We start from the raw sequence: 24432 nt of genomic DNA on the forward strand, positions 1-24432 counted from the left end.
GGAATATCAAAAAAAGGGGAGTTTCATCTTAAATTCATTCATCGGTTTGTGAAACCACTAGGCATCACAAGAAAAATTAAACTTTTCCCAATATCATCTACACAGGTCTTTTATCCCAATTGGAATTAATCTACTTAATGCAAACATACAAACGGATTATTGTTTAGCCTATACAGAATAAGATTGACCATACATATAAGCAACAACAGCTTGTCAAGACAGCCATCATATTAAATGATTAAGATGACAATTATTTTTGTAATACCTAACAAGACAAATCTGAAAATAGCTCCCTAGTAGCAATGCATTAGAAATAATTTAGGGGGTGGTATAAGAGTTTAATAATAAGCTAAAAGAATTGTGACCCAGGCTTGGATATTATATTTATGCAACCGTTATTCAAACATCGTTTTTCCTAAAAGTGAGAGTCCACTTGTCGCATAATTCATGCAACTCACTAATGTAGTTTTTGTTATGTCTTGGGGGGTAATTCGACCAGCTTATATGTGTTTACAAGACTATTAAACTCTTTTTTTATATTCTCTAAAATCTACGAAACAACGGATCGCGAATATATTAAATTTGGTGATATATGGAGTCCATTTTGATTTTCCTCCCTTCTGCACCACTTATAGACTACAGCTGTCCTTATATGGGTTTATACTGTGTTTTAGCAATACTAATATACAACATTATATATAGGAACATCAACAAGGGCTTGCTTAAAGAATCTATATACATTTTTTTTTTTGAACTGGGCGTCTGATACTTAGCCATATTAAGTCATTGGCGACTGTGATCAATGAAGGAATGCAATCAATTCATATTAAGCAAATGTGCTTTGCTGCACTGCTTTGACTCTATGTTAATGACAAGTAATTTTTAAGGGAGCTAGTTTTTACTATATAAATATCATGTAAGGAGATCCATATTGAATAGGGATATGTTGATCAACGCGAGAACTAGATCCTTGACAAGTACAATGAAATCGATCAAATTGTATTTTGTATGTAGTTCTGATGTTAGGGTGTAAAAGATGCCTTAAAATTAGGTAACAAAAAGTAGTTCTTGTTGTAAACTTTAAGTTAAGCTTTAAGGTGAGCTTATATGCTAACCCAAGTTTCTGTTCGATCCATCGCGGTAAGCTTAGTGTCAAAGGAATATCAATGCATACTAGATCAATATATATGACGAATATAATAGTCAATTGACGCCCCCAGGGTGTGACCTTTTTTTTTACTACTGCCATAAATATACCATGCAAGCTAATGCCACCTTAAAATGATACTTTTTTTTTTTTGGTCCCTTAATTACAAATTCTATTAATATTTGAGTGTTACACGGTGTTTTGCTCAGGTTTCCAAGTTTAAAATCATTTTTCTCTTTTCTTAAAAAAAATTGCTTTCTTATCTCTAATAAAATAATGCCATCTCGAGATCATTATCTTCAAGATGAGGAATTGGCTAGTGATTCCCAAAGATTACTAGCGCCTGAATTACAACAACGGAGATTATCTTCTTCGGCCACCAGTGATTCAGAAGAAGAGGACTTTTACTCAAATGAAAAGGGTTTTGATATCGACTATAGCTATCAAAAAAAGGTAACATTTTTCTCTGGTTTATATTTCAGAATAAGAAAAAATGGCACTGAAAAGTATCAATATAGGGTATCAATTGCATCTGCGTGGGATTTCTATCCATTTTAGCTTTAGCTTGGGTATTGTGGACTATTTCAATTGCCAAATTATTCTCTGGACGTAAGATACTTTAAAATCACTGTAGCCCAAATCGACGTTTAATTTTTTTTTTCTTTTGCGTTTTAGTCTCTTCGCATGATGACGTTGAATTACAAGAGGCTATGAAACTGGTTCAATTCGAGGATATCTTCAATAGCTCATTTACCGCAAAGAGAACTAAATTGGTCTGGGTTGGAAATGGTAATATCCCTTGACCATCACAACCATCTAGTTTCTAACAAATTGCTTTATAAGATCCTAGAGACGGTATATACACATACAGAGACCCTCTTTCCAATGACATTTTATTGGAATCTATTGAGGATAGAAAAAGTCAAGTCTTTGTCGAGGAAAAAGATCTTGTAAGAAGCACTAAAGTGATTTTTTATTTATTGTTGATACTCATCATACTTGCAGGTCATTGACAGTGGCATTCTCAGTGTTTCATCATTCGAGTTATCTTATGATGCTCAATACATTTTGTTAAAGACAAATGTCAGCGCTGTAAGATCATTCTTGAACAAAAAAAAATAGATTAGGCATGATGATAACAGTATTCTACTTTTAGCAATGGAGACATTCATCCAGATTCAATGCATATATCTATCGTTTATCCGACAAAAAGATCATGCCTTTAACGCATTTATCTACAGTAGGAAAGACTCCAAGAATTTCTTATGCTGAATGGAGTCCTACCGGTCATCAAATGGTATCTTGTTTTGTCATGTTCTGCTTTTTTTAATTTTGTATCTGACACTTTTTTAAAATAGGCTTACGTTATGAACAATGATCTGTATATCACTGACCTTAAAAATTATGAAAGAATTACTTTTGATGGTTCTAAAACAGTCTTTAATGGTATTCCTGATTGGGTCTACGAAGGTAACTAATGAACTGGCCAAAAAAATGAAGATATCATTCTAATAAACCTTTAAATCAGAGGAAGTTTTTGGGTCAAACTTTGCATTATGGTGGTCACCTGACTCCACTCATTTGGCCTATCTTCGTTTAGATGAAACAAAAGTACCTGAATACCATTTACAGTTATATACCGATCGCAACGCATCCTATCCCAAAGAGACTAATATTAGATACCCTAAAGCCGGTGCTCCTAATCCTCTCGTATCATTGCATGTGTATTCTCTTGAATCCAATTCTACAATTGTTGCAACAACCACAGAGAAAGTACAGTCATTCAGCATTATGGATACGAGCAACTTTAAAGATTTTGAACAGGATGATAGAATCATTGTTGATGTCACCTGGGCTACTGACTCCCACACGCACCTCTTATTTAAACAGACAAATCGTATTCAAGATCAACAATATACCAACATTGTCAATATCAATAGCGATGATATCAAAAAAAGTACAGTTAAACTAGTTCAAGAATATAAGCCCACAGATGGTGGTTGGATCGAAGTTTCTCAATCAATGGTTTATTTACCTTCTTCCGGTAATGGTGTTCGCTACATCGACATTTTGGATAACTCGGAGGGTTATCCTCATTTGGCCATTATTACTTTCAAAGGCTCAAAGAACCAAGTCAGTTGGTTGACTACTGGTGAATGGGAGGTTGTTTCAGGAACTGTCGAAGTAGATGAAGCACGTCAGCTTATGTAGGCATTTTTTATTTTATTTTATTTCTCAACGTTCATAAACTAACTTTTGGTATTAGACATTATGTTTCTACAGAAAGATCTCCTTATGAACGTCATCTTTATACTATTTCGTTCAAGTCTGATAATCCCGCTTCTACAAAGATTTGCCTTACATGCCCTCAAGATCCCGAAGAGCATGCCTATTATAGTGCTTCGTTCTCACCTAAATCAGGTTACTATATTTTGAATTATGAGGGCCCTGGTATTCCTACCACCATTGTTAAAAAGGTGGATGATTCCTCATTTAGATCTGTATTGGATGATAATAATGAGTTGAGAAGTCTCTTGAATGAGTATGATCTTCCCAAGAAACACATGAAAACGATTAATAGCGGCGGCGTTGGTAAGATTTTGGGTCAACTGAAAAGAGAGAAAACAGATAGTTTGCTGATACAAACTGTATTCAAATTAGAATTGACTGCTATGGAAATGGTACCCCATGATTTTGACTCCACCAAGAAATATCCTGTCCTTTTCCATGTTTATGGTGGACCTGGATCTCAGCTAGTTTCTCATAGATTTGAGCTTGATTGGCAAACATTTGTAGCAAGTCAGTTAGGTTTTATTGTTGTAACAGTAAGTATTAAACAGAAAATGGTCTTCTTCACTATTTTCTAAAAAAGAAAAACTTCCCAGGTTGATGGTAGAGGTACTGGATTCCAAGGTAGAAAGTTTAAAGTCGGTGTCAGAGGAAGATTAGGTGAACTCGAAACTATTGACCAAGTCAACGCAGGAAGGTAGATATTATCGACGCGTTCATAATCACTTAAAAAAAATCTCACTATAATTTCTTTGCAGACACTGGGCTAAGCTGGACTACGTTGATGAGTTTAGAATGGCTATATGGGGTTGGGTATGTAATAATATTAGGTATGATTAATAAAATATGATATTAACTTCTTTTGGTTTTTTAGTCGTATGGTGGATACATGACTACAAAAGTTGTTGAAGCCAACGATGGTGTATTCTCTACCGGTATGGCAGTAGCTCCTGTTACTGACTGGCGTTATTATGGTAAGTTGAAAATATTTGTGCTTTTAATACATTTTCCTTGACGCTTCCTTTTCTTTATTGGTAGACTCTGTTTATACCGAACGTTATATGAAAACTCCTTTATTAAATCCTCAAGGTTATATCGACAGTGCTGTAAATAACATGACTGGATTTAGAGACACCAAGTACCTGTTGGCTCATGGTACTGGCGACGATAATGGTAAGAAAGAAGGCGGATAAACAAGAATCATGAAATTAATCATTGTATGTAGTTCATTTCCAACACACTGCTGTTTTGGTCGATAAGCTCACTTTGGAGGATATCCATAATTATCGCGTACAGATTTTTCCTGACAGCAATCATGCTATCAGACATCACAATGCTAACAAGAATGTATACTACTTATTGACAGACTTTTTACTTGAAAGGTACAAAAATATTTATTAAAACATGTAAACTAAATTCGGTGTCTAACAACTTGTGATAGTTTTGGAGGACATGAATATAAACATATTTACGGCGAGACTGGTGGTAAGTTCTCAGGACCTTTACCCCATGAAGATTAATATCAGAAGCGCAGGCCGTTCTTTTTCGTTTAATATTCGTAATAAATCAAAGCTGTTAAATTGAACAGTTTTATTTCTACATAACTTTTTTTTCTATTATGCCAAAGGGCGAGTGACTTTTTTTTTTCTTATATATAAATATACATTTTGGATAAAACTAATGAAAGATGTTCAAGAGAGCGGGAAAAGAGTACAAATATCATAACTGAACTAATTTCTAAATTTTAGTACACGGTTGGTATACACGTTCATATTTGACGGATCATGGTTTTGTCAAGCGGTGAGCATGTTTTGTTCGAAAAAAGGGAAGTTGCTGCAAATTTGAGGGAGGCTGACATATACACACTATATATCCTGCCTATGATCTACTTGATACTCAATAACAACCCAGCACTGAAACATAGATCATTGATTGATCAATGCAAGATTAATGTCTAGCTCTAATCCAGACGCTGTTATCTGATTTTCCCGGATAGTATTCTATGTAAATCCTTTCATATAAAAAGGATCCCCTTTTCCATTTAATAAAAAGAGATCGAGTTTTAGTCTCAAATAATTTAATCCTTATTATTTATGGGAATATTTCACTCATTACTGATTTTTTGTAATAGGATAAACTTGAATGGCACCGAAAAAAAACCTGATAGCACTATTTCTCACCTTGTAGTCCAGCTGGAGGGAAGGTGAGCTGGGAGAAGCAGAACCTACCGATAACAAGTTTATGCTTGCTTAGGACTTGTACCGTGCAGCTTATTTTTCGAAAAAAAAATTGATATAACTAAACTCAAAATCAGTTTCCAGCTTGGTGGCACGTTAGACGCTTACGAAAATAATTTTTGCTATGTCCAAATATATTTGAAAAGAATCTAAATATGGGAGTGAAGTAAAGCTCAACAACCTGACAGGGCAAGTAGGTATCACACATGTGTAACAGCGGTCTGTAATACTTTGTCATAACATTTTGTGCATATTTCAAATGTGTATCTCGGAGGCACCGGAAGATAAAGATTAGTATAAAAAGGCACCTTTTCTTGCTTCTTTACTTTAGTTTACCCCCTAAAACTGGTTTCCGGAGCTTAACAACCATTGCCCTGTCCTGAAAGTATCCTTATGTTTACTACCAGTCATTAGAAAACACAAAAGACAAACAAACCGATAGTCACGTAATCCAAAATGATTTTTGTGTCCAACTGTTTGTGGCCTCTTCATTTCTCCTTTTAGATCAAAATACCATATTGTGCCTTATCATATATCCCATGATACCCCCCACACAGTCACTATTTTTTTGGAAAATGTATTAAATTTCATAAATATCCTCCTTTTTTTTTTCACTTTTTTTTCGCCTAACCTTTACAACTCATTTATGCCATCGAACACTTCTGCCAAGTCTATTGGCACTTCTGCTACACTATTCCTGGTGGCAGGCATGCTTATCTCTGGTATGTAATTTTTTTAACAAGCTTTTTACCTTATCTGTAGCTAACTTTATTGTAGGTGTGTGTAATACCATTCTTAATAAATATCAAGACTTACAATGTGTTGGTAATTGTGACGATCCCAACCCAAAGAACAGAGTCTACTTTGAACAACCTATTTGGCAGACGTAAGAAAATATCCCCTACATACCTTTTTATTATGTAATGGAATCTAACGTGGATTTTTTCTATAGACTAAACATGTTTGTGGGAGAGTTTGCAGTCTGGAGTGTATACCTTTATCAAGTCTACCAGCAAAAACAAAATCGTCTCAGACCCACTCCTCCCTCTGCTGTCAACCAGTTGGATGCTGCTGCTTTGGTTGATGACATTGATCAAGATATCGCCAAAGTTCAAGATGAACTCCCTGAATTGAAAGGCTGGAAGGCATTGTTATTTTGGATTCCTACTTTATGTGATATGACTGCAACCACTGTAAGTAAAAAGTTGCGTGTGAATTTTTGGGCAATGGGAACTGACAATAGAGAAATATACAGGTGATGAATGTGGGATTAATTTTAACATCAGCAAGTGTATACCAAATGTTAAGAGGTGCTGTAGTTATTTTTACCGGTTTGTTTAGTTACTTGTTTTTAAACCGTCGCTTGCGTGGATTTGAATGGTTCTCGCTTGTCTTGGTCGTCGTAGGTGTAGCTATTGTAGGTCTTTCATCTGTTTTATTCCCCCAAAAAAAACCAAGCACATCCACTTTGGCTGAAGAAGGATTCGACTACTCTTCTCTCTTAGGTGTTGGCTTAGTCTTGGGCGCTCAAATCTTCACTGCCACCATGTTTGTAGTAGAAGAAAAAATCTTGAGTCGCTACAAGGTCACTCCTTTAAAAGCTGTAGGTCTTGAGGGTTCATTTGGTCTTATCTCTGTCTTGGCTGCCATGCCTATTCTCCATTTTGCCTTGAGTGATAGATACCCCACTTTCGATATCGTACAAGGTTATCATGATTTTTTTGATCATCCCACTGTTTGGCAAAGTGGTTTAGCAATCAGTGTGTCCATTGCCTTCTTCAATTGGTTCGGTCTTTCAATTACCTCTGCTATTTCTGCGACAGCAAGAAGTACAATCGATGCATGCAGGTAATGTTTTTCTTCTTTGGCAAATGATGAAATCTAAAGTTTTTGTCACTGCAGAACGCTATTTATTTGGATGGTATCAATTTATTTAGGCTGGGAACAATTTTCTTGGGTTCAAGTTATCGGGTTTGTTGTGATGGTGACAGGTACATTCTACTTTAACGGTGTACTTAAGTGGCCCTTTGTCACTGAAGAAGAAGAAGAAGAGCGTGCCCCTCTTTTGTCTCACGAAGAGTAATTTATTTCCGCTATTTTGATTTATAATTTCGAATATATAATTGTTTGTTTAAAAATAAAATGTAATCCATTTTTATCATGAAGAATGAAACAGACTAAATATAGACACTCCCGAAGGCAGGTTTTATTATGTAAAAGCGGAGAACTGCATACATATGGTGAATTTTTATGTGACGCTATAGAAAATATTCAAGTGTTTAGTGTTTTGATTAAATCGGATTTGATTATACTTGTTTTACTGCAAATCAGACGTTGAAAAAATCCAAAGCCCTGCAGGATCATTGAATCAAGAAAAAACCCCAAATTAGGATAAATACTTTTATTTATAACGCACATCCGATATCAGCTATTACAGACATTAGCTCGAAGGAGCATCTTTTTTTTTCTACATATTTACTGATTCAACAGGTTTAGAAACTACACCTGTGTGGCAAGAAAAAAGAAATGCTGAAATTGGCACCTCCTAACAATGTGATCAGGCCATCTATTGGTCATGGATGAATTGTGTGACAAAGCGTAAAGTGGGTTTGGATTCATATGACTTGATTTAAGCGCCTATTAAATACAGTTCAATGTTTGTATAAATTTTCATCCATTTCAATTTTGTTTAATACTTTCTTTCATTGATTTTAAAAAATGAGTGATGAGCACAGGCACCTTTTATCAACTGTACCAACACGGCAGACTTATTTAGCATGTCCTGAAACTGTGGATCCAATGTACCATGCACCAGTCGACTCGAACTCTATACATTCTTCCCCTTCACTCGATGCTCAACTATCAGAAGATGAAGATTATCTACAACAGGAACGTCGCATGTCCACAGTTAGCTCAATCGAAACCTATAACAGTGAGGAGCAAGAGTTGGCGGCAAAAAAACAGAAGTATGCTACTGACAGTTTGGCCTATGTTCAACGCCTTGAAAAGATATTTGATTACTTCTCATCGTCTTTATATTTGGAGAATACGGTTGCTGTTGCAAGAGATCATTTAGGTAAGCTACAGATAAAATAATTATATAAATGTAAATATGTCTCATCTTATGTTATCTTTTAGCCAACGAGCGTACATACTTGGCCTGGGTTAGAACTAGCTTGTCGACTATTTCTATCGGCGTTGGTAAGCTAAATCATTTACAAACATGAAATGCTGTATTAAGTAATACGTTTCCTGTTGATAGCAATTACACAGTTATTTAGACTAGACAAAGACATATTTAAAGATCCTCACAAAGCTGACGAACTTGCACAGATTGGCAAACCACTTGGCCTATCCTTTATCATGATTGGCATGATGTATATGATTTTTGCTGTCATCCGCTATTTCCACTCTCAAGTCGCCATGACAAAAGGCTACTTCCCCGCTAGCCGTGGTATTATTATATTCGGCTCTGTTGCAACACTGACAGCTCTTATTGCTGTCTTTGTAGTTGTTCTTCAAATACAATAGATTTGATAGAATACCATATATACCATCCCGCTTTTAATGGTCAACTAAATTAGAAATAAAGTTCACAACTGAAACATTTGTGAATCCATTCTTGCGTTCATTAATTTAAATTTCCTCTCTCGTTTCCGGACTAAGTCATTGTAGTTACATGTTTTAATTTTTTGGTTATTAAAGCGGCATTAGGATATATATATGTACAGTAGAGTTGTCTTTAAAGAGCTAAAAGGGATACATTGATGTTCTAGGTAAACCGTTAATTACATAAGGCATGTGAGGCTCAGCATTCCACAGGAGAAATCTCAATCACACGGAAATAGTTACTTAATTTTTTTTTAAATAATAAAATGAAAATAGTAACAACAAATGTCAAAGTTTTTATCAATCTGTCCATAATTCTTATTTTTCGCTTTTAATCTTCTACAGAAATAAAGCGAAAAAAATTTACATTTATAATATCAGTATCAAATATCTACTATAGTTACAAACATGTGCTTACTCTAATAAGTTGTGCTTTTTTATGGATGAAATTCTACTAATGATGTTAAAGATCGTCAAAACCTGTTTGCCGCACTTTAGATACAGGTAATCATGCATCATATGGCAGCAAAGCCCTCCCCCTTCTTTTGTACCAATGTTCATCTAAAAGGATCTTTTGACAAGTAAGATATCATACAGCATTTAAAATTCGGCGCTAGTTTCATTTGAAGTTACACGTACACCAGAGTTTATGTGTATAATTGTCTAATAAGGCATTTTGCAATTGTGTTTTACAAGTTTATGCCTTATTGCCTGTCGATTACGCCATATCTCCTAAAGTGGACACAGGGCCTATTTATTTAAATTCAATTAAAGTTATTGCACCAATCGTTTCTTTTTTATCTCTGACTAAAAAATGGGCCATAACCCGTAACATACATTTTTCTTTTATTCTATTTTGTTTCCATCAACTATTGCTTTTTAGGTATAATAATTTTGACAACATTGTTTTTGTGTCGGCATTTTCTGTGTCACTTAAATTTATTGACAAATAAAGTTTAAGATTACTGTGATACAACAGTAAATCTCGAGAGGGGGTGGTTTTTGAAACATGCTTACTCTAAATTCTCTTTCTTTCTATTTTTATTTTTAACCGTAGAACTGTTGTAATTACTTTATTAAACAATAAAGATCCATCAATGCAAGTATTCAAATTTTATATATCAAAGCTGTATGGATATAATTCCGTGGATATGATGTGCTCATATGCATACAGTCAATAAGAATGAAGAAGTTGGGATGCAGTTAAATTTCAGTATTGCTGCTCCTTTTTACACCTAAAATGAGGTCATATCCGTCACACGCTTTCAACTCTAGATTTCAAAGTCTAACCATGTATAATATGGAGTATTTCTCCATAATAATAGATCGACAAATATTTTAACGTTCTCAAACATGTCAGTGAGTGATGACGCTAAAAACTGGGGTTAAAATGTATTACAATTGTGGTGTACACAAGATTGATCGATCTCAAAAAATTAATTTCGGGAGACTTAACTATACTCTCCAAAGTTCATTGCCATTATGATGAATCAATCCTTTACCTTGAACTCCCGATCTCAAATTTATTATATCGACTCGCTGTTAAATAGATATGAGCACCTTCAATAGGCTAATTCCTTAACATGTTTCCATGTTAAATCGGTACCTGTCGTGAAATCAATATGTCGAAACGCCATCTTGGAATAACCCCATAGAATTGAAAGAGACAAGTTTGACTGATCAAAAAGAAAAAACAAATTTTTTGATGGAAAGGTTACTTTGGATCGTGTTCCCACATTAAGAGCCTATTATAATTTAATACTATTACACGGTAAATTCAGAGGACCATGGAATGACCATAAATATATTTTACCACATCGCTAGACTGGCTTATTAATAAGGGTAATTCACCTTAGACCCATGTAATATAAAACATTGTGTTTTTTATACATTTATATTGAGTGCTACATGCCGTTCTTTATAAGCAGTACACTTTTTAAGTTTTAAGTTCCCTTGCAAAGTACTTACATTATAGGTTTGCTTTTATAAATAAAAAAAAAGACAAGTTGCCCAAAGAAATGATTTATAAAAATTAATTTAGTGAGCATGCAAGCGCTGAAAACATTTGCTTTGTATTCAAGCTATCCATAAAAATGGTTACAATCAAATGTCAAAATGCATGAAAAATTGACAAATCTTATGTATGGAGTAACCTGGACCGGAGTTTAAGTGCTCCGGACCGGATACATATCAAAATCCGCCTCAGAAGTTCTCTAAAATAGGATGCAAGATTCCAAGTTAGTAGATTCTTTCTTCATTGATAATATTAAAGTGAGTACCCATATACATTCACCAGCAAAACAACATGGTGAATGATCATAGAAAGCGATCGATATTAACGGATGGATGATTTTTTTCAATGAATAGTATGGCCGACTCAGCTTCAGCCGGTGCTTCTCGTGGTACGTTTTTTTTTTTCATAATGTCATTTGCAAAATGTTTGCTTTGAACTTACCATTCTTTATAATTTGATAGGTCGCGGTGGATTCGGACGTGGTCGTGGTGGACCTCGTGGTGGACGTGGTGGTAAGATTATTACTTTTATCAACATTTCACTTAAGATTGGAAAACTCAACTGAGAATTTAGGTCGTGGACGTCGTGGTGAGGAAAAGAACGAATGGGTTCCCGTTACCAAGCTTGGTCGTCTCGTTAAGGCTAACAAGATCAAGTCCATTGAAGAGATCTATCTTTTCTCTCTCCCTATCAAGGAGTATCAAATTGTTGATTATTTCCTTCCTAAGCTTACCGATCAAGTCATGAAGATCATGCCTGTTCAAAAGCAAACCACTGCCGGTCAACGTACTCGTTTCAAGGCTTTCGTCGTCATTGGTGATGAGAACGGTCATGTCGGTTTGGGTGTCAAGTGTGCCAAGGAAGTTGCTACTGCCATTCGTGGTGGTATCATCCTTGCCAAGCTTGCCATTATCCCCGTTCGTCGTGGTTACTGGGGTTCCAACCTTGGTGAGCCTCACACAGTTCCCTGTAAGGTTACCGGTCGTTGTGGTTCCGTCCTTGCTCGTTTGGTTCCTGCTCCCCGTGGTACTGGTATTGTTGCCTCTCCCACTGCCAAGAAGGTTCTCCAATTGGCTGGTGTCACCGATTGTTACACCACCTCTCGTGGTTCTACTCGTACTCTCGGTAACTTCGTCAAGGCTACCTTCGCTGCCATTGGTAACACTTACGGTTTCTTGACCCCTGATCTCTGGGAAGAGTCTGAATTCTCCAAGGGTCCTTACCAAGAGTTCTCCGACTTCCTTGCTCAAAAGCAAAGAAAGTAAATTTTTCCCTCTTTTAAATCTCTTTAAAACGGTATCATAAAAATTTACTCTTGTTTCTTTTGCAAATCAAATTTTATTTGTAATAAAAAAAAACATCTTTAATTTTTTTTAAAGCAAAAACCAAAAAATATTATTTGTTTATTAAATGTCTTTAATCGGGAGAGTGAAAAGGTCTAGTATGGGATGCCGTTGGTTAACTTTTGGAAGTAATCGTAAAGAACCGTACGCTGATTAGTGAATGAGTCTCGAATACGCATCAGCATAAAATCGGCCGCAACACGATCGGATTTGTCAACCTGGAATCTGGTACGCATGCGTTTAATTGTTTCTCCCTTAAAACAGGGTAAACCAGATTGAAGCATTAAAGAAACGAGTTGCATGATCAGTTCAGCATATGGACGTGCAGCCAGATAGGCCTTAATCACAAGCTCAGAAAATTGTTTGAAAGCCTGTTCTTCAGATCCACCACCCATTACTTGAATCATTTCAGTTGTCAACTTGAAGGGAGAGTTTTCAAGAATACCGCCTCCAGGTGCGATATCAAAGATAAAACCGAAATCGATGTGGATGATATGGCCATCATCATCCAACATGATGTTGCCGTTATGACGATCCTTAATTTGTAATAAGTATGAGATCACCGAGTAAGCAGCAACACTTTGAACAAAATTGATACGAGCACGTTGGAAATGAATAGATTCAGGGCCACCATACTTGGCGACGAAATAATCATACAAGCTATTCACCTTTTCACGACCCAATTGATCACGAGAAATTGAGCGAGGAATAACATCGATAACACCTCTACCAGGAGCAGTAGCGACAACGCGATAAGGATAAACATATAAATCAAGTCCAATACTTGTGAAGATGTTTTTGAAGACAGCAATCAATTGAAGTGCTAACACATCCTGGCGACAATCATCACCGACCTTGAAAATAGCACTTTGCCAGATTTGCATAGTGCGCTTACGGACCTCAATTTCATCAGATGCCAAAATAAGTGCCTTGCTGATGGCAGTGATATCTTCCTCCTCCTTTTCGACCAAGAAAGAAGCCATGAAAGGTGCTTTGGCGTGACTTTGAAGAGGTCTACCAGAAGCACGATTAATATCGACAACATGGCCATCAGGATTACTAGGAAGATAAACTCCCACATCGACCTTGATTTTAGAAAGCTCTTCATCCAAACGCTTCTTTTGAAGAGGTTTCTTTTCGTTTTGGCCGTGTTTGATATATTCCTTGAGATAACCAGAGATGGCAGTGACATCACCAAAGAACTTGAATTCACGTTCATAGAAAGCACGATCTTCACCTGTAAAGGAAGCTACCATAGTTTCAATGATTCTTTCTAAAGTAGGCTTAAGAACATCAGGCTTGATACAATCTTTATCGGCATCGACAAAAAAATTGGCCTTCATGTTCCAGATAATTTGATGAGCAAACAGCTGAGAAGTTTGAGCTGCCTCCAGAATATACTTTTCAACGTAACCCAAAGTATCGTAACGTAAAGCTTGCACAATTTGAGGAACGTAAAAAAATACGGTATCAACAGGATGGTACTCTAAACTACGCATAGCATACTGCAAAATTAAAGGATGGTTTCCATAGGCCGGTAAGAAATAACTTGCTGCCGTGATTGCCGGAACAGGTGCCCAGTATTGTAAGTACTTCAAGTCCAACTTTGCTGTAGGAGATAAGCCCTCTCCTAATAAAATAACAAGTGCCTCGGGAACATCTACGACATCCAAAGAGTTGTTTGCAATCAAGCGGTGTAGTTCCTTCTTTACAATAGGTTGCACAAATCTAGAATCCATCTGCACTGCTAACTTAGGAGATACACTCCAAGCAAATCGAATCATTTCCTTCCAAGATTCATCCGTCACCATGGATCGCTCGGTAGCCCCACTGAAGCTAGTCGGGTTGCCGGAACCAACAGTATTGAGAGGATTGCTCCACACGGAAAGTTTGGTCAATTCACTCTCGATAAATAATAATAAAAGCTTATGAGCACTCTTATGTTGCTTCATCACGTCATCCTTGGTTTTATCCTTCAAAAACATGTAATGCCCGGCGGTGATTTTGGGATTAGCGCTCTTGATAGAATTACATGTGACCAGATAGCTAAGGGAGGGCGCATCACTAACGACTGCATTGTAAAAGTCTGTCATCAGTTTATATTCCATCAAAGCCAAACTCTTGCGTGCACCATAATGCCATTTGGGTGTTTGAGAGAACCAGTCGAAAGCTGCATCGTACACCAAGGCACGAAGTTTGTATTCTGCCAAAGCCTCCAATCGTGTAGATTGCAGCACCTTCAAACCCAATCGAAGAAGAGAGAATCTGGCATATCTAGCAAGTGAATGCGTGCTCATCATATTTGCATTCTGGAAAGAATCTTGTAGCAAACGAATAAACATGTTGACCAAATGTTTGCTTCGGTGACGAATGGCGTAGAATCGGCTGCTCAAAAATTTGATCCAAGTAATGTGGGGGGTAAATAAGAAAGTAGCAATGCTATGGTTGCTGTCACGAATAGCCTTGTCCGACGGAGTGTATGTCATCTTGCTAACAAAGGGATGCTTGACATTGAGAAGGGGGGAAAATAAACCCTTACGATGACGTTGAGCCCAGCTCCACATACTCATCATTTCAATCATCAGCTTATTTTCGATTTCTGGGCGTTCTACAAGCATCCAGTTCCAAACTGTTGTACCAATATCAAGAGATTCGGGCGTAAATAAATGAACGGGAATATGAACTAAATGGCGAATGATGTCTGCGTTAATCTTGGGCAATGCAATAGCGTAGCCAGCAGAACGATGCATGACGCGATAAAGACGATCTACAGAGACTGCCTTGTGGTGAGCGATATCGTCCGAAAGACTTTGAAGAGCCTCAATAACAAAAGGAATTTGATCAGATAGTGTGTTGCCTTCTTCAGATTCAGCAGCCTTTGCGCGAAGGCTGATTAAGTATTCAATACCACTAATCTCACCGGAATAAAATTGTCTTGATCTGAAGCTTCCAATAAAGTTGGAGGATTCGTCAGGGAAGATGGATGGTACCTTGGGAACAAAGTCGATAGATAACTCGTTTTTGGAAGAGGTCTTTCCCATTTCAAGTGCTAAAGAGCGACCCATGTGAACAACATCGGTGAGACCGTCAGGCGAGAAGCGGTTGAATTCGACAAGGTAGTCCTGAAGTAAACCAGACACCTCAACAGGCGCACGGACAAGTCCAATTTGAAGCCACTTGCGAGCACTTTCATAAAGACGAGTACATACTTCTCTACGGTAGGCATAAGAATCACCTAATTCAATAGTGACATTAACACGAGCAGAGGTGAAATGAAAGACAGGCGAATACTATAAGATGAAGAAAATATCAGTATATTAGAATTTGCGTAATTAAGAAAAATGGCACGTACCTCATCACGATATTCAGCCTCACAACTAAGCCAAGCAAGTTGGACAAGCTCAAGTAATAAGGTAACCAAAGCACCATCTGTGAAGACTTGAGCAAATGATGCTACAATTTTTTCAATAGTTTTGACAGCCAAAAGGTGGACCTTTTTACGCTTATGACAGCATAATTCCAAAAGAGCTGCAGTTTGGGTACGCAAATTGGTATCCAGTACTTGACCTAAAGCTTTGATAGAAGCATCCTTAACAAAAGCATGTGACACACGATCAGCAATGGTTTCAAGGCAGCTGACAAGTGCGCTTGTATTGACACCATCGTTCATAAAATAACGAAGGATGTAAGAACAATCACCTACGCGACTACGCATCATTTCGACATGGTAAACACTTAATGCAAAGATGACCTGAGCAAAAGAGAAGTTTTTGATTTCATAAGCAAGAGAGGGCAAAAAATTAGTAAGCTTTTGACGCATAGGAATCAGTCCATTATCAGCAACACTACTGGCACGTAAAACTGAGTTGTGTTCAAGGTCACTCTCAAGATAGTTCGTTGTGCTCTCAATCACGAACACGGGAGTCTTCTTAGAAACCTGCAACATGGCAGAATGCCATTCACGAACCCACATAGTTTCGGTCACAAAACCAAACAAAACGCAATGAAACCAAACATTACGGAAAAGAGAGACGGTTTCTTCGCTGGGCAATAGGTGGGGGTTGAAATCATCATGTTCCAATAAGGCTCCGATAATGGGTAAAAGCATACCAAGCTTGGATGCTAATGGGTATTCATGTTCCTTCTTGTTTTTGGTCATGGATCTTTGAATCGAATTACCGTTTTCAACAAAGAGGTTCAAAAGACTGTGAAGATAAAGTTGGTAATATTCGGGACGCTCTGATAAACGCTTGGCCAAACTTAATTGTGCGGCCAAAATCTGATATGTTGTGTTAGATATCAAGAGAAATTATCAAGTGTTAGTGACTTACAGATGTGTTGAGTAGGTTATTCTCACTGTGAAGAGCTTCACGGCTAAATGTAGAGAGTAAAGCAATAATGTCACAATAGGTTTCTTGGGGACTGACTAGAGCAAGATCAACCAGCTTTAAAGTCAAAGACGCAGTTGCAGCAGGAGACAACATTTTACGACGGAGTGCCAACATGGAGAAAGCTTGTGAGATAATCTACAGTGGATTTAAATTAAAATCGATACGCTTCCCGCATTAGTATTCGACTTACCCTGTCATCTTTTAAGTAAACAGCAATACCAACAATGGCCGATAAAACATTGGCGGAAACTTGTTGCTTTTGTTTATCACTTAATTGTTCTAAAGCGGGTACACCAGAGATAGCACTGCCATTGGATGTCTTGTATTCGTTGTTGGCTGTTCCGTTTTCTGTGCCAGCATATCGTGTTATCTCATTTAAAAGCGCATAAACAGTAGAGATTGCAGCCTGAGAAACTTGTGCCTCAGGTTTAGTCTAAGAAAAAAAGAAAAAAGAAGAAAATTGAGTTTGAAATTCGGTTGCATTTTTTTTTTCTGGTACCTGAACGCATTGAGCTAATCGAACAATAGCATATTGTTGAACACTGATGATTTCATTAACATTTTCTGTTTGAAGCTCAAATACAGGGGATGGTGTAGCCAAAAATCTGCAGATAGTGTTAGTCATCACAGGGTTCAAATGAGTGAAGCTAATGAAGAAAACTGGTTTAGTATAGGTCAGGGATCATTGTACTTTTGGGTTGACTTACTTTACAGCAAGCAACACAGCGGCATCTAAAGAAGCAATGTGTACCCATGAATCAGCAATATGTGGCACATCAAATAAACATTCAGTGATGTGATCAATTAGAGAGTCGTCAACTTCATGCATAAATACGGATGATAAAGATGCAACATGCTAGTATAAAGATGAGTAAAAGAAATATTTACTGCGCTTACATATCCTAAACTTACCAAACTGGTCCCCATAATTTCTTGCATATATGCGTCTGGAGCCCATTTCGTACCTTCTTGGTTACTCTTTTCAGCAAACTTGCGAATTTCTTCATAGTAACCCAGACTCATGGCATAAATATTTTTAAGGCTCTTATTTAACATTCTATCAACCTCAGTCACCAGTTGAATTTTTGTCGCAGTGTCCTGCATGAGCACGGACCATGAGGTTTCGACATCATGAGGTAAATATAAACGGGCGAATTTTTTGACTGGTACAATAATTGGTGTAACGGTGTCGGTCGTGGGATTCGAATGTGCAATAACCCGAGCAAGCACATTTCTAAAAACAATCAATAAATCGTGAATAACACGGTTGGAACTAAGGGGTATCCCATCTTCCCAATAGCGAGCCAGAACACGACGACTATATGCAGTGCCTTCGGCATCTCTGAGACAGCTACTGATGGAGATGCGAATTAAATCCAAAGTATCGTCACGAATTAAGGGCTGGGTATTTTTGCAAAGAGCCAATAATTGGTCGGGTTTATAAAGGAAGGGTGACAATTGAAGAGCTCTAGAAAGACCAGCCAATGAAGGAAGAATAAAAGTAACTGTAAATTCAACTACGATAAAAAAAAAATTAACATGACAATAATCATTTACCCAAAAAAAAAAGAAATCTTTCTCACATACCATTTTCAGACATGAGGTGAATAATGCATTGAGCGTAGTCCCACAAAGCATTTATAATCTGTTCGTAGCGTTCAGGATTTTTGTCTCCAATCTCCAAAAGACCTGCAACTAAGCTATATGTGATAGCGTCAGGGGGAGGAGGGCCTGATTTACAGGAAGAAGAGGGAGGGAGTTTTAAGTTATTTCTGTTTGTTCAACCACATTCTTTTCTTACCGTCCAAAATAACAGGCTCCCATCGAAAAGCTGGCAGGTGTCTCATGTAAGATAAAAGTCTAGGCAAAAGTTCCAATTGATTTTCGGGCTTAGCTCTTACTGCATAATTGACCAAAGCTGCAATAGTTTGTTGACTTCTACGAGTCTATTCTCGAATTAGAATTTTTTTTTTGTAAAGTCTGCGAAACTGCATTACCATGGCACCAAGTTCAGGAGCTTCTCTTCTTGTGAGAATATCAGTATCGTCGTTAATTGGAACAGCAGGACACTTGCTAATTAGTTTTTCTATTTCGCTGGAAGAGGCTTTTGCTCGGGAATCAGCAAGGACCTCCGCTAGTCCCATTAGGATCTTTGAATGCAGATCTAGATGAAGTCTATGAAAAGAAATTGTGAAGGTTGAGATATTGCAATGTGTAAGTCGCTGTTAATGTTTACTCATTCATTGTCGTCATCTATAATCAAAATAAAAGTGTAAAAATAGACAATTTTTTGTTTGTAAGGAAAAGAGAGCACAGAGAGCGGAACTCCTCGTGTTTTATTTAAATGAAATAAAGTTTACTGGGTGGGACAAGCTTTGAGTTGGCCTGTTGGATGCCTAAACAGCCGGGAATTGAAATTGATTGGCCGTTTGCCATTGAAATTAAAAAAGTTGCCAAAAAACTCAAGCATCAATACAATTTTATATCAGCACATCTACTGTTTTCTTTTCCTGTTATCCAAGAATAAATTTGAAGCACAGCGAAGTTTAAAGCAGACGTATCATCATGATTTAGACATTTTTTAATTTTTTCAATCGACAATTTCAATATATATCCATTGTCTTATAACTCTTGTGATGACAATAGCATGGCTTTCTATTTCTTTTAGATATATATTGAACAAGGCTTAAAAAAAGTATTCTTGGAATCTTGCATGAATAACTAAAAGCGTAATTCATACAGTTAGTCAACCAGTTCTAAAAAATTACACAATGGGCCAATAACATATTTAAAATGAAGTGGGATCTCAGACATCCAGTAAATTGGGAATGAAAGCACAGTATTCATCTTTTTTTATCCATTTTCGGTAAGCTACGAACGTGGGTTAAACCTTCAAATCGCATATTTCACATTATTTATTAAGTCACCGTTTTTAATTCACATGTACACACCAACAAAGAAAAAGAAAAACGTGTGTACTCTATACTTTTTTTATTTAGGTCAAAATCATTTTCATGTTTTCATAATACATTAACATTGGGTTCTCCCCACTTTTTGTGGTTGTACGTTCTACATCACCATATCTCTCGCAAAATTCGCGATGTGTTAATACCTTTACTGTTTTGTCATTGCCAGCTCTGGATCCGCGACACACCATCAAATATAAGTCTCTTAATAATTCGAAGTTAGTTGGGAAGAAAATGTCGAACCAGCCTGGTTGGACCATATATGTCGAACAAGGTACCATGGTGCCTCTATAACGAGTCTGAACAACAGGCGCATCAACACCATCTACAGAATCGGGTAATGATGAGAAGTCAGAGAGTACAAGTCTGTGCTGAGGGAAATGCGTTTTTAAGGTTTCGAGTAACATGAATAGTTTGGTTGGAATAAACTCTGGTGAAGTCATATTTGGAGCCAATGGTAACGATTGTAAGCACTTCAACCAAAGTTGCTTAGATAATACGGGTGAGCGGTACCTTGTTTGATCTCTCATGGCCAAATATCTACTAATCAGGGCATCATTTCCGACAGGTTCATATATTTCTGTATAATCGCCTTTTGCGTCTGTACTCACTAATGCTTGCATTGGTCGTAAAGTTTCTAATTCATAGCGGATCAAATCATGAGCAAAATTATCCTGGGCGACAGCATTAATACAAAATTTATTACAAAAAGAGATGAAACTTACTATGACTTCCATACCCAAGAAGAAACATTGATCAGGTACATGGATATCCCAATCAAATATACTCTTGTTGATAATCTTAACGCACTTATGTTGATCCTTCGCTTCTTTCACATCTTGTCTTTGAGATTGTCTTTCTGCCAATTTTCCTGAAATTTCAATAATATTGTACTGGGTTCTTTTATAAACTGCGGGTTCGTTTTGTTGGATATAGTCGAGAATATTCATCATCAGAGTACCGTTACCAGCACCCATTTCATAGATAATCAGGTCCTTGTGAGGAAAGAGATTCAACTTGTATTCTGATACTAAATATTTAGCAATAGCATAACCATACCAAGGCTATACTTTTATAATTAGTAAAGAGCACGGGATAACCTCGTTTACTGATTTACCTTAAATAATTCAGTTGGTGTGTGCCACACTTGTCTTGCTACTTCATCAACTTCATCAGCATCGCCTTCAATATCCTTATACAATTGGCCCAAAATATTCATGAACTCCAAATGATCGTCCATGTTGTTAAATTCAAAATCGGTTTCTGGAGAAAAAATGACAGCTTGTTTTGAAAAGTAACCATAATTAGGATTATAAAGTGAATCATCAATGAAATCACGCACCAACATTTTATTACGTGTAGGTGGCTTTTTATATTTCGCTGTGTCGTAAGCGGTCTGACGAGGATAGTTTCGTCGTGCTTTTTCTTCTTTCTGCTCGTCATCGGTTGCTGAAAAGAAGGGTGAGAATATACCAGGTAATGTTTCTTTTGTGTGGTTAGGCTTGGTGTGTTGTAAGCGAACAATAGCAGGCTTTGATGGACCACTTGAACGTGCAAATAGCCCAGAACGTTGACTAGCTGTCAAGAGTTGATTTCGTGCTCTCAACATGTCGAAAACGTCTGCAATAGGGTAAACTGTTATTTTTTTTTTTTTTTTTGCCCTGGGGTAGAATTTTATATATCAGAAGAGCCAATGAAATTGGTTTGTTTTATTTCAAGAATGCTACGAGATGAATGTTGTCAGTCATATCACCAAAGGTTTTTTTAGGGCATAAAATTGGAAAATATACGGCAAATAGGTATCGTTAAACTATAAGTAAACCACCACAGTATTATAACTGTCCTATACCATCCAGTCCATAAACTCGTCCTTATTCTTCCAGATAATATATGTATATTTTTTTAGCTATTTATTTGATATAAGAAAAAAAAAGAGAGAGACGTGGATTAACTTAGATAATTTCTTTGGCAATACCGTCTTGGTAATCCCAATGAAGACTTCCGACATCATGGTTACCATGGTAATTCCATCCTTCCTCAGTGACGTGATATACTGTGATGATGAAAATAAAAAATAAAAATTAGTAAAGGTTAAACAAAGTATACATATATAAATAAATCATTACAGTTGACGGAGCCACCAGACATGGCATCACGATGTGTAGCATGGTAAATAGATCTTCTACCAAGCTCAAGAGCATCCTTAACAGATAAATCAAAATCGTAACCAGTATCAAGAACACCATAAGCAAATGTTGAACCGGAACCAACGGAGAAAATATCACCCTTAATTCTTGAACCATCTGAATCAACATAGAAAAGATTTGGTCCCTACATCGACATTGTTAATTTACCGCTCCTCATTCGATTTTTGTAACAAACACTTACAGATTTATCCCAACCAGTGACCATAGTACCCTACAAGAGAATAAATGAATAAAGTCGTTCCCGTATTTTTTTCCAAATTTCCAAATATATGCAACTTTACCATGGAAAGGCCCATACCCTTATAGGCATATACCATGTTTGCTAATAATTTTGATGCAGCGGCAACGGAGATACGTTCCTTATTTCTTAATTCGTGCAAACGACAACGTCTTCCCAACTCACGTTCCCAGTAAGAACAATCTGCAGCACCACCGGCCATTGTACCCAATAAATAAGGATTAATCTCGATAACCTTCTTGACAGTTTGAGAACCTGAATAATGTTATTAACTTAAAAACAAATCGGATATGACTGAAGTGTTTACCAATATAATTTCCCATGGTAGCTCTGGAATCAACAGCTACAATAACACCACCTTGAAATTGGAAAGCAAGTGTGGTGGTACCGTGTTGAATCTTGATCTTGTATTCTGGAGATTGTTCATCAGTAACACTTCTTAAAAAGTCGACAGGCTAATGAATAACTAATGAATACCGCTACTAGATAAAGTTTTTAAAACACGAAAAACAAAAAACTTACGTTATGGATAGCAGGAATGTCAAAAGAAGGGAAAGCGAATTGTTGAGCAGCATCCCATTTTCCACAAAGTTGACCGAAATTCTCCTCTTGAGGTAATTGTAAAGGAGAAGATGAGTATTTTGAAACAAATCTATTCATGTTTTAAGATAAAGATGTAGAGAGAGAAAAAATCCTTGTGCTTCTTTTGCCTAAATAAATTTTAACAGACCGATGACGAGGCCTTTTCTTGACGCGTGTCGTCCGCCCGTCTGAGAGAGTTTCTTTTTTGCTACAAAAAACCCAAAAATAATTATTGACGTCACTTATCTTCCTTCTAAAAGGTGTAGATTTTGCCGCGCGTCCAAAATTTTGATACCTCTTTTTTTTTGTTTTATTTCAGAACCATTTCTTTTTAAAAAAAAACATGGATTACGCAATGGAAGCAAGTTCAGTACCCATCGAACATAAATTCGAGCCTTATGATGACAATGGAGGGTAAATAATTGCGTAATTTTTTCTCTTAAAGAAAATGTATGGGGACATTAACGTGTTTATTTATTAAAAATAGTACTTCTTTAGCTGTTGCAGGAAAGGATTTTTGTATTGTCGCTTCCGATACCAGACAAAGTACCGGTTACAGCATCAACTCTAGATTTTCACCAAAGTCATATAAATTATCAGAAACTTCTGTTATCGCTATGAACGGTTTCCATGCTGATGGTTTAACCTTGAAGAAAGTTCTTGATCAAAAGCTCAAGGTAAATAAGATCGCGTAGAGTAATGTGATATGATTGTGTGTTATATAGTATATTGACACTGTTATTAGTGGTATAAATTTTCTCATGAAAAGGATATGTCAGTTACAGCTGTCGCACAAATGTTATCCATTACATTGTATCAAAAGAGATTTTTCCCCTACTATAGTTTCTGTATTGTAGGTGGTGTTGATGAGGCCGGTAAAGGTGCTGTATACTGTTATGACGCTATTGGATCATTCGAACGTGAATCATACCGTGCAAGTGGTTCAGCTTCAGCATTAATTCAACCCTTTTTGGATAATCAAGTAGGAAAGAAAAATCAGACAAACAGAACCTTTGGGGACATGGAATTGGATGAAGCTATCAAGATTGTTAAAGATGCATTCACTTCTGCCACTGAGCGTGATATTTATACAGGTGATAACCTTCAAATCTTTATCATTCGTAAAGACCAACCCGTAGAAGTGCAAGTTCACGAGTTAAAGAGAGATTAAATAGCTTTTTTTTAATACAAAATGGGAAAAGAATAAAGAAAAGAAAAAAAAATATGTATAAAAAAGCAAATTTTAATAATAACACATTAGGTTGTCCATGACGTCGTAAGGCTTAGACGTAAATGTATAACTTGTCTTTAGACAGAGGTCTTCTTGTTTTTGTTTCTTGGGTATGTTAGATTCCGTAGATGTTAATGAACGCTTCTTTGTGTCGGCTAGGTTACCATTGACGTTGTAA

At 36.8% G+C, this 24432-nt stretch overlaps 8 protein-coding genes across 8 annotated transcripts; 5 read left to right on the top strand and 3 right to left on the bottom strand.

Moving 5' to 3' along the window:
- Nucleotides 1-1315: 1315 nt before the first annotated feature.
- Nucleotides 1316-5040, top strand: EV154DRAFT_502246 (dipeptidyl peptidase IV N-terminal region-domain-containing protein). The gene is made up of 16 exons (XM_051600779.1): nucleotides 1316-1600; nucleotides 1666-1756; nucleotides 1823-1936; nucleotides 1991-2097; nucleotides 2153-2239; nucleotides 2304-2444; nucleotides 2506-2617; nucleotides 2676-3354; nucleotides 3414-3739; nucleotides 3809-3972; nucleotides 4033-4133; nucleotides 4195-4249; nucleotides 4311-4410; nucleotides 4475-4609; nucleotides 4662-4818; nucleotides 4878-5040. The coding sequence occupies exons 1-16, from the start codon at nucleotides 1424-1426 to the stop codon at nucleotides 4954-4956; spliced, it is 2625 nt and encodes an 874-aa protein (XP_051459681.1). The 5' UTR covers nucleotides 1316-1423; the 3' UTR covers nucleotides 4957-5040.
- A 1238-nt stretch (nucleotides 5041-6278) lies between these two features.
- On the top strand, nucleotides 6279-7841 carry EV154DRAFT_502250 (uncharacterized protein). The gene is made up of 5 exons (XM_051600780.1): nucleotides 6279-6395; nucleotides 6451-6559; nucleotides 6626-6866; nucleotides 6929-7521; nucleotides 7576-7841. Exons 1-5 carry the CDS (start codon nucleotides 6320-6322, stop codon nucleotides 7754-7756), a joined length of 1200 nt encoding a protein of 399 aa, XP_051459682.1. The 5' UTR covers nucleotides 6279-6319; the 3' UTR covers nucleotides 7757-7841.
- Nucleotides 7842-8285: 444 nt separating this feature from the next.
- Nucleotides 8286-9521, top strand: EV154DRAFT_502252 (uncharacterized protein). The gene is made up of 3 exons (XM_051600781.1): nucleotides 8286-8749; nucleotides 8812-8874; nucleotides 8936-9521. Exons 1-3 carry the CDS (start codon nucleotides 8392-8394, stop codon nucleotides 9202-9204), a joined length of 690 nt encoding a protein of 229 aa, XP_051459683.1. The 5' UTR covers nucleotides 8286-8391; the 3' UTR covers nucleotides 9205-9521.
- Nucleotides 9522-11541: 2020 nt separating this feature from the next.
- Nucleotides 11542-12689, top strand: EV154DRAFT_461278 (40S ribosomal protein S2). The gene is made up of 4 exons (XM_051597543.1): nucleotides 11542-11553; nucleotides 11650-11684; nucleotides 11758-11808; nucleotides 11870-12689. The coding sequence occupies exons 2-4, from the start codon at nucleotides 11651-11653 to the stop codon at nucleotides 12559-12561; spliced, it is 777 nt and encodes a 258-aa protein (XP_051459684.1). The 5' UTR covers nucleotides 11542-11553; nucleotide 11650; the 3' UTR covers nucleotides 12562-12689.
- Nucleotides 12664-19328, bottom strand: EV154DRAFT_600987 (uncharacterized protein). The gene is made up of 11 exons (XM_051607199.1): nucleotides 19267-19328; nucleotides 19028-19205; nucleotides 18832-18976; nucleotides 18618-18761; nucleotides 17943-18547; nucleotides 17738-17886; nucleotides 17530-17677; nucleotides 17221-17463; nucleotides 16971-17165; nucleotides 15992-16918; nucleotides 12664-15929 (listed from the first exon to the last, which is right to left on the bottom strand). The coding sequence occupies exons 1-11, from the start codon at nucleotides 19281-19283 to the stop codon at nucleotides 12735-12737; spliced, it is 5946 nt and encodes a 1981-aa protein (XP_051459685.1). The 5' UTR covers nucleotides 19284-19328; the 3' UTR covers nucleotides 12664-12734.
- A 672-nt stretch (nucleotides 19329-20000) lies between these two features.
- On the bottom strand, nucleotides 20001-21670 carry EV154DRAFT_440133 (S-adenosyl-L-methionine-dependent methyltransferase). The gene is made up of 3 exons (XM_051596915.1): nucleotides 21114-21670; nucleotides 20722-21060; nucleotides 20001-20670 (listed from the first exon to the last, which is right to left on the bottom strand). Exons 1-3 carry the CDS (start codon nucleotides 21603-21605, stop codon nucleotides 20026-20028), a joined length of 1476 nt encoding a protein of 491 aa, XP_051459686.1. The 5' UTR covers nucleotides 21606-21670; the 3' UTR covers nucleotides 20001-20025.
- Nucleotides 21649-23265, bottom strand: EV154DRAFT_461286 (proteasome component PRE2). The gene is made up of 6 exons (XM_051597544.1): nucleotides 22964-23265; nucleotides 22749-22896; nucleotides 22485-22696; nucleotides 22385-22414; nucleotides 22123-22327; nucleotides 21649-22049 (listed from the first exon to the last, which is right to left on the bottom strand). The coding sequence occupies exons 1-6, from the start codon at nucleotides 23099-23101 to the stop codon at nucleotides 21949-21951; spliced, it is 834 nt and encodes a 277-aa protein (XP_051459687.1). The 5' UTR covers nucleotides 23102-23265; the 3' UTR covers nucleotides 21649-21948.
- On the top strand, nucleotides 23265-24222 carry EV154DRAFT_600990 (nucleophile aminohydrolase). Its single transcript, XM_051607200.1, has 3 exons — nucleotides 23265-23437; nucleotides 23511-23700; nucleotides 23769-24222. Exons 1-3 carry the CDS (start codon nucleotides 23367-23369, stop codon nucleotides 24192-24194), a joined length of 687 nt encoding a protein of 228 aa, XP_051459688.1. The 5' UTR covers nucleotides 23265-23366; the 3' UTR covers nucleotides 24195-24222.
- Nucleotides 24223-24432: the final 210 nt, after the last annotated feature.

This window comes from Mucor mucedo, assembly GCF_025094135.1.
Source record: "Mucor mucedo strain NRRL 3635 chromosome Unknown EV154scaffold_26, whole genome shotgun sequence".
NCBI classification, from domain to species: domain Eukaryota; kingdom Fungi; phylum Mucoromycota; class Mucoromycetes; order Mucorales; family Mucoraceae; genus Mucor; species Mucor mucedo.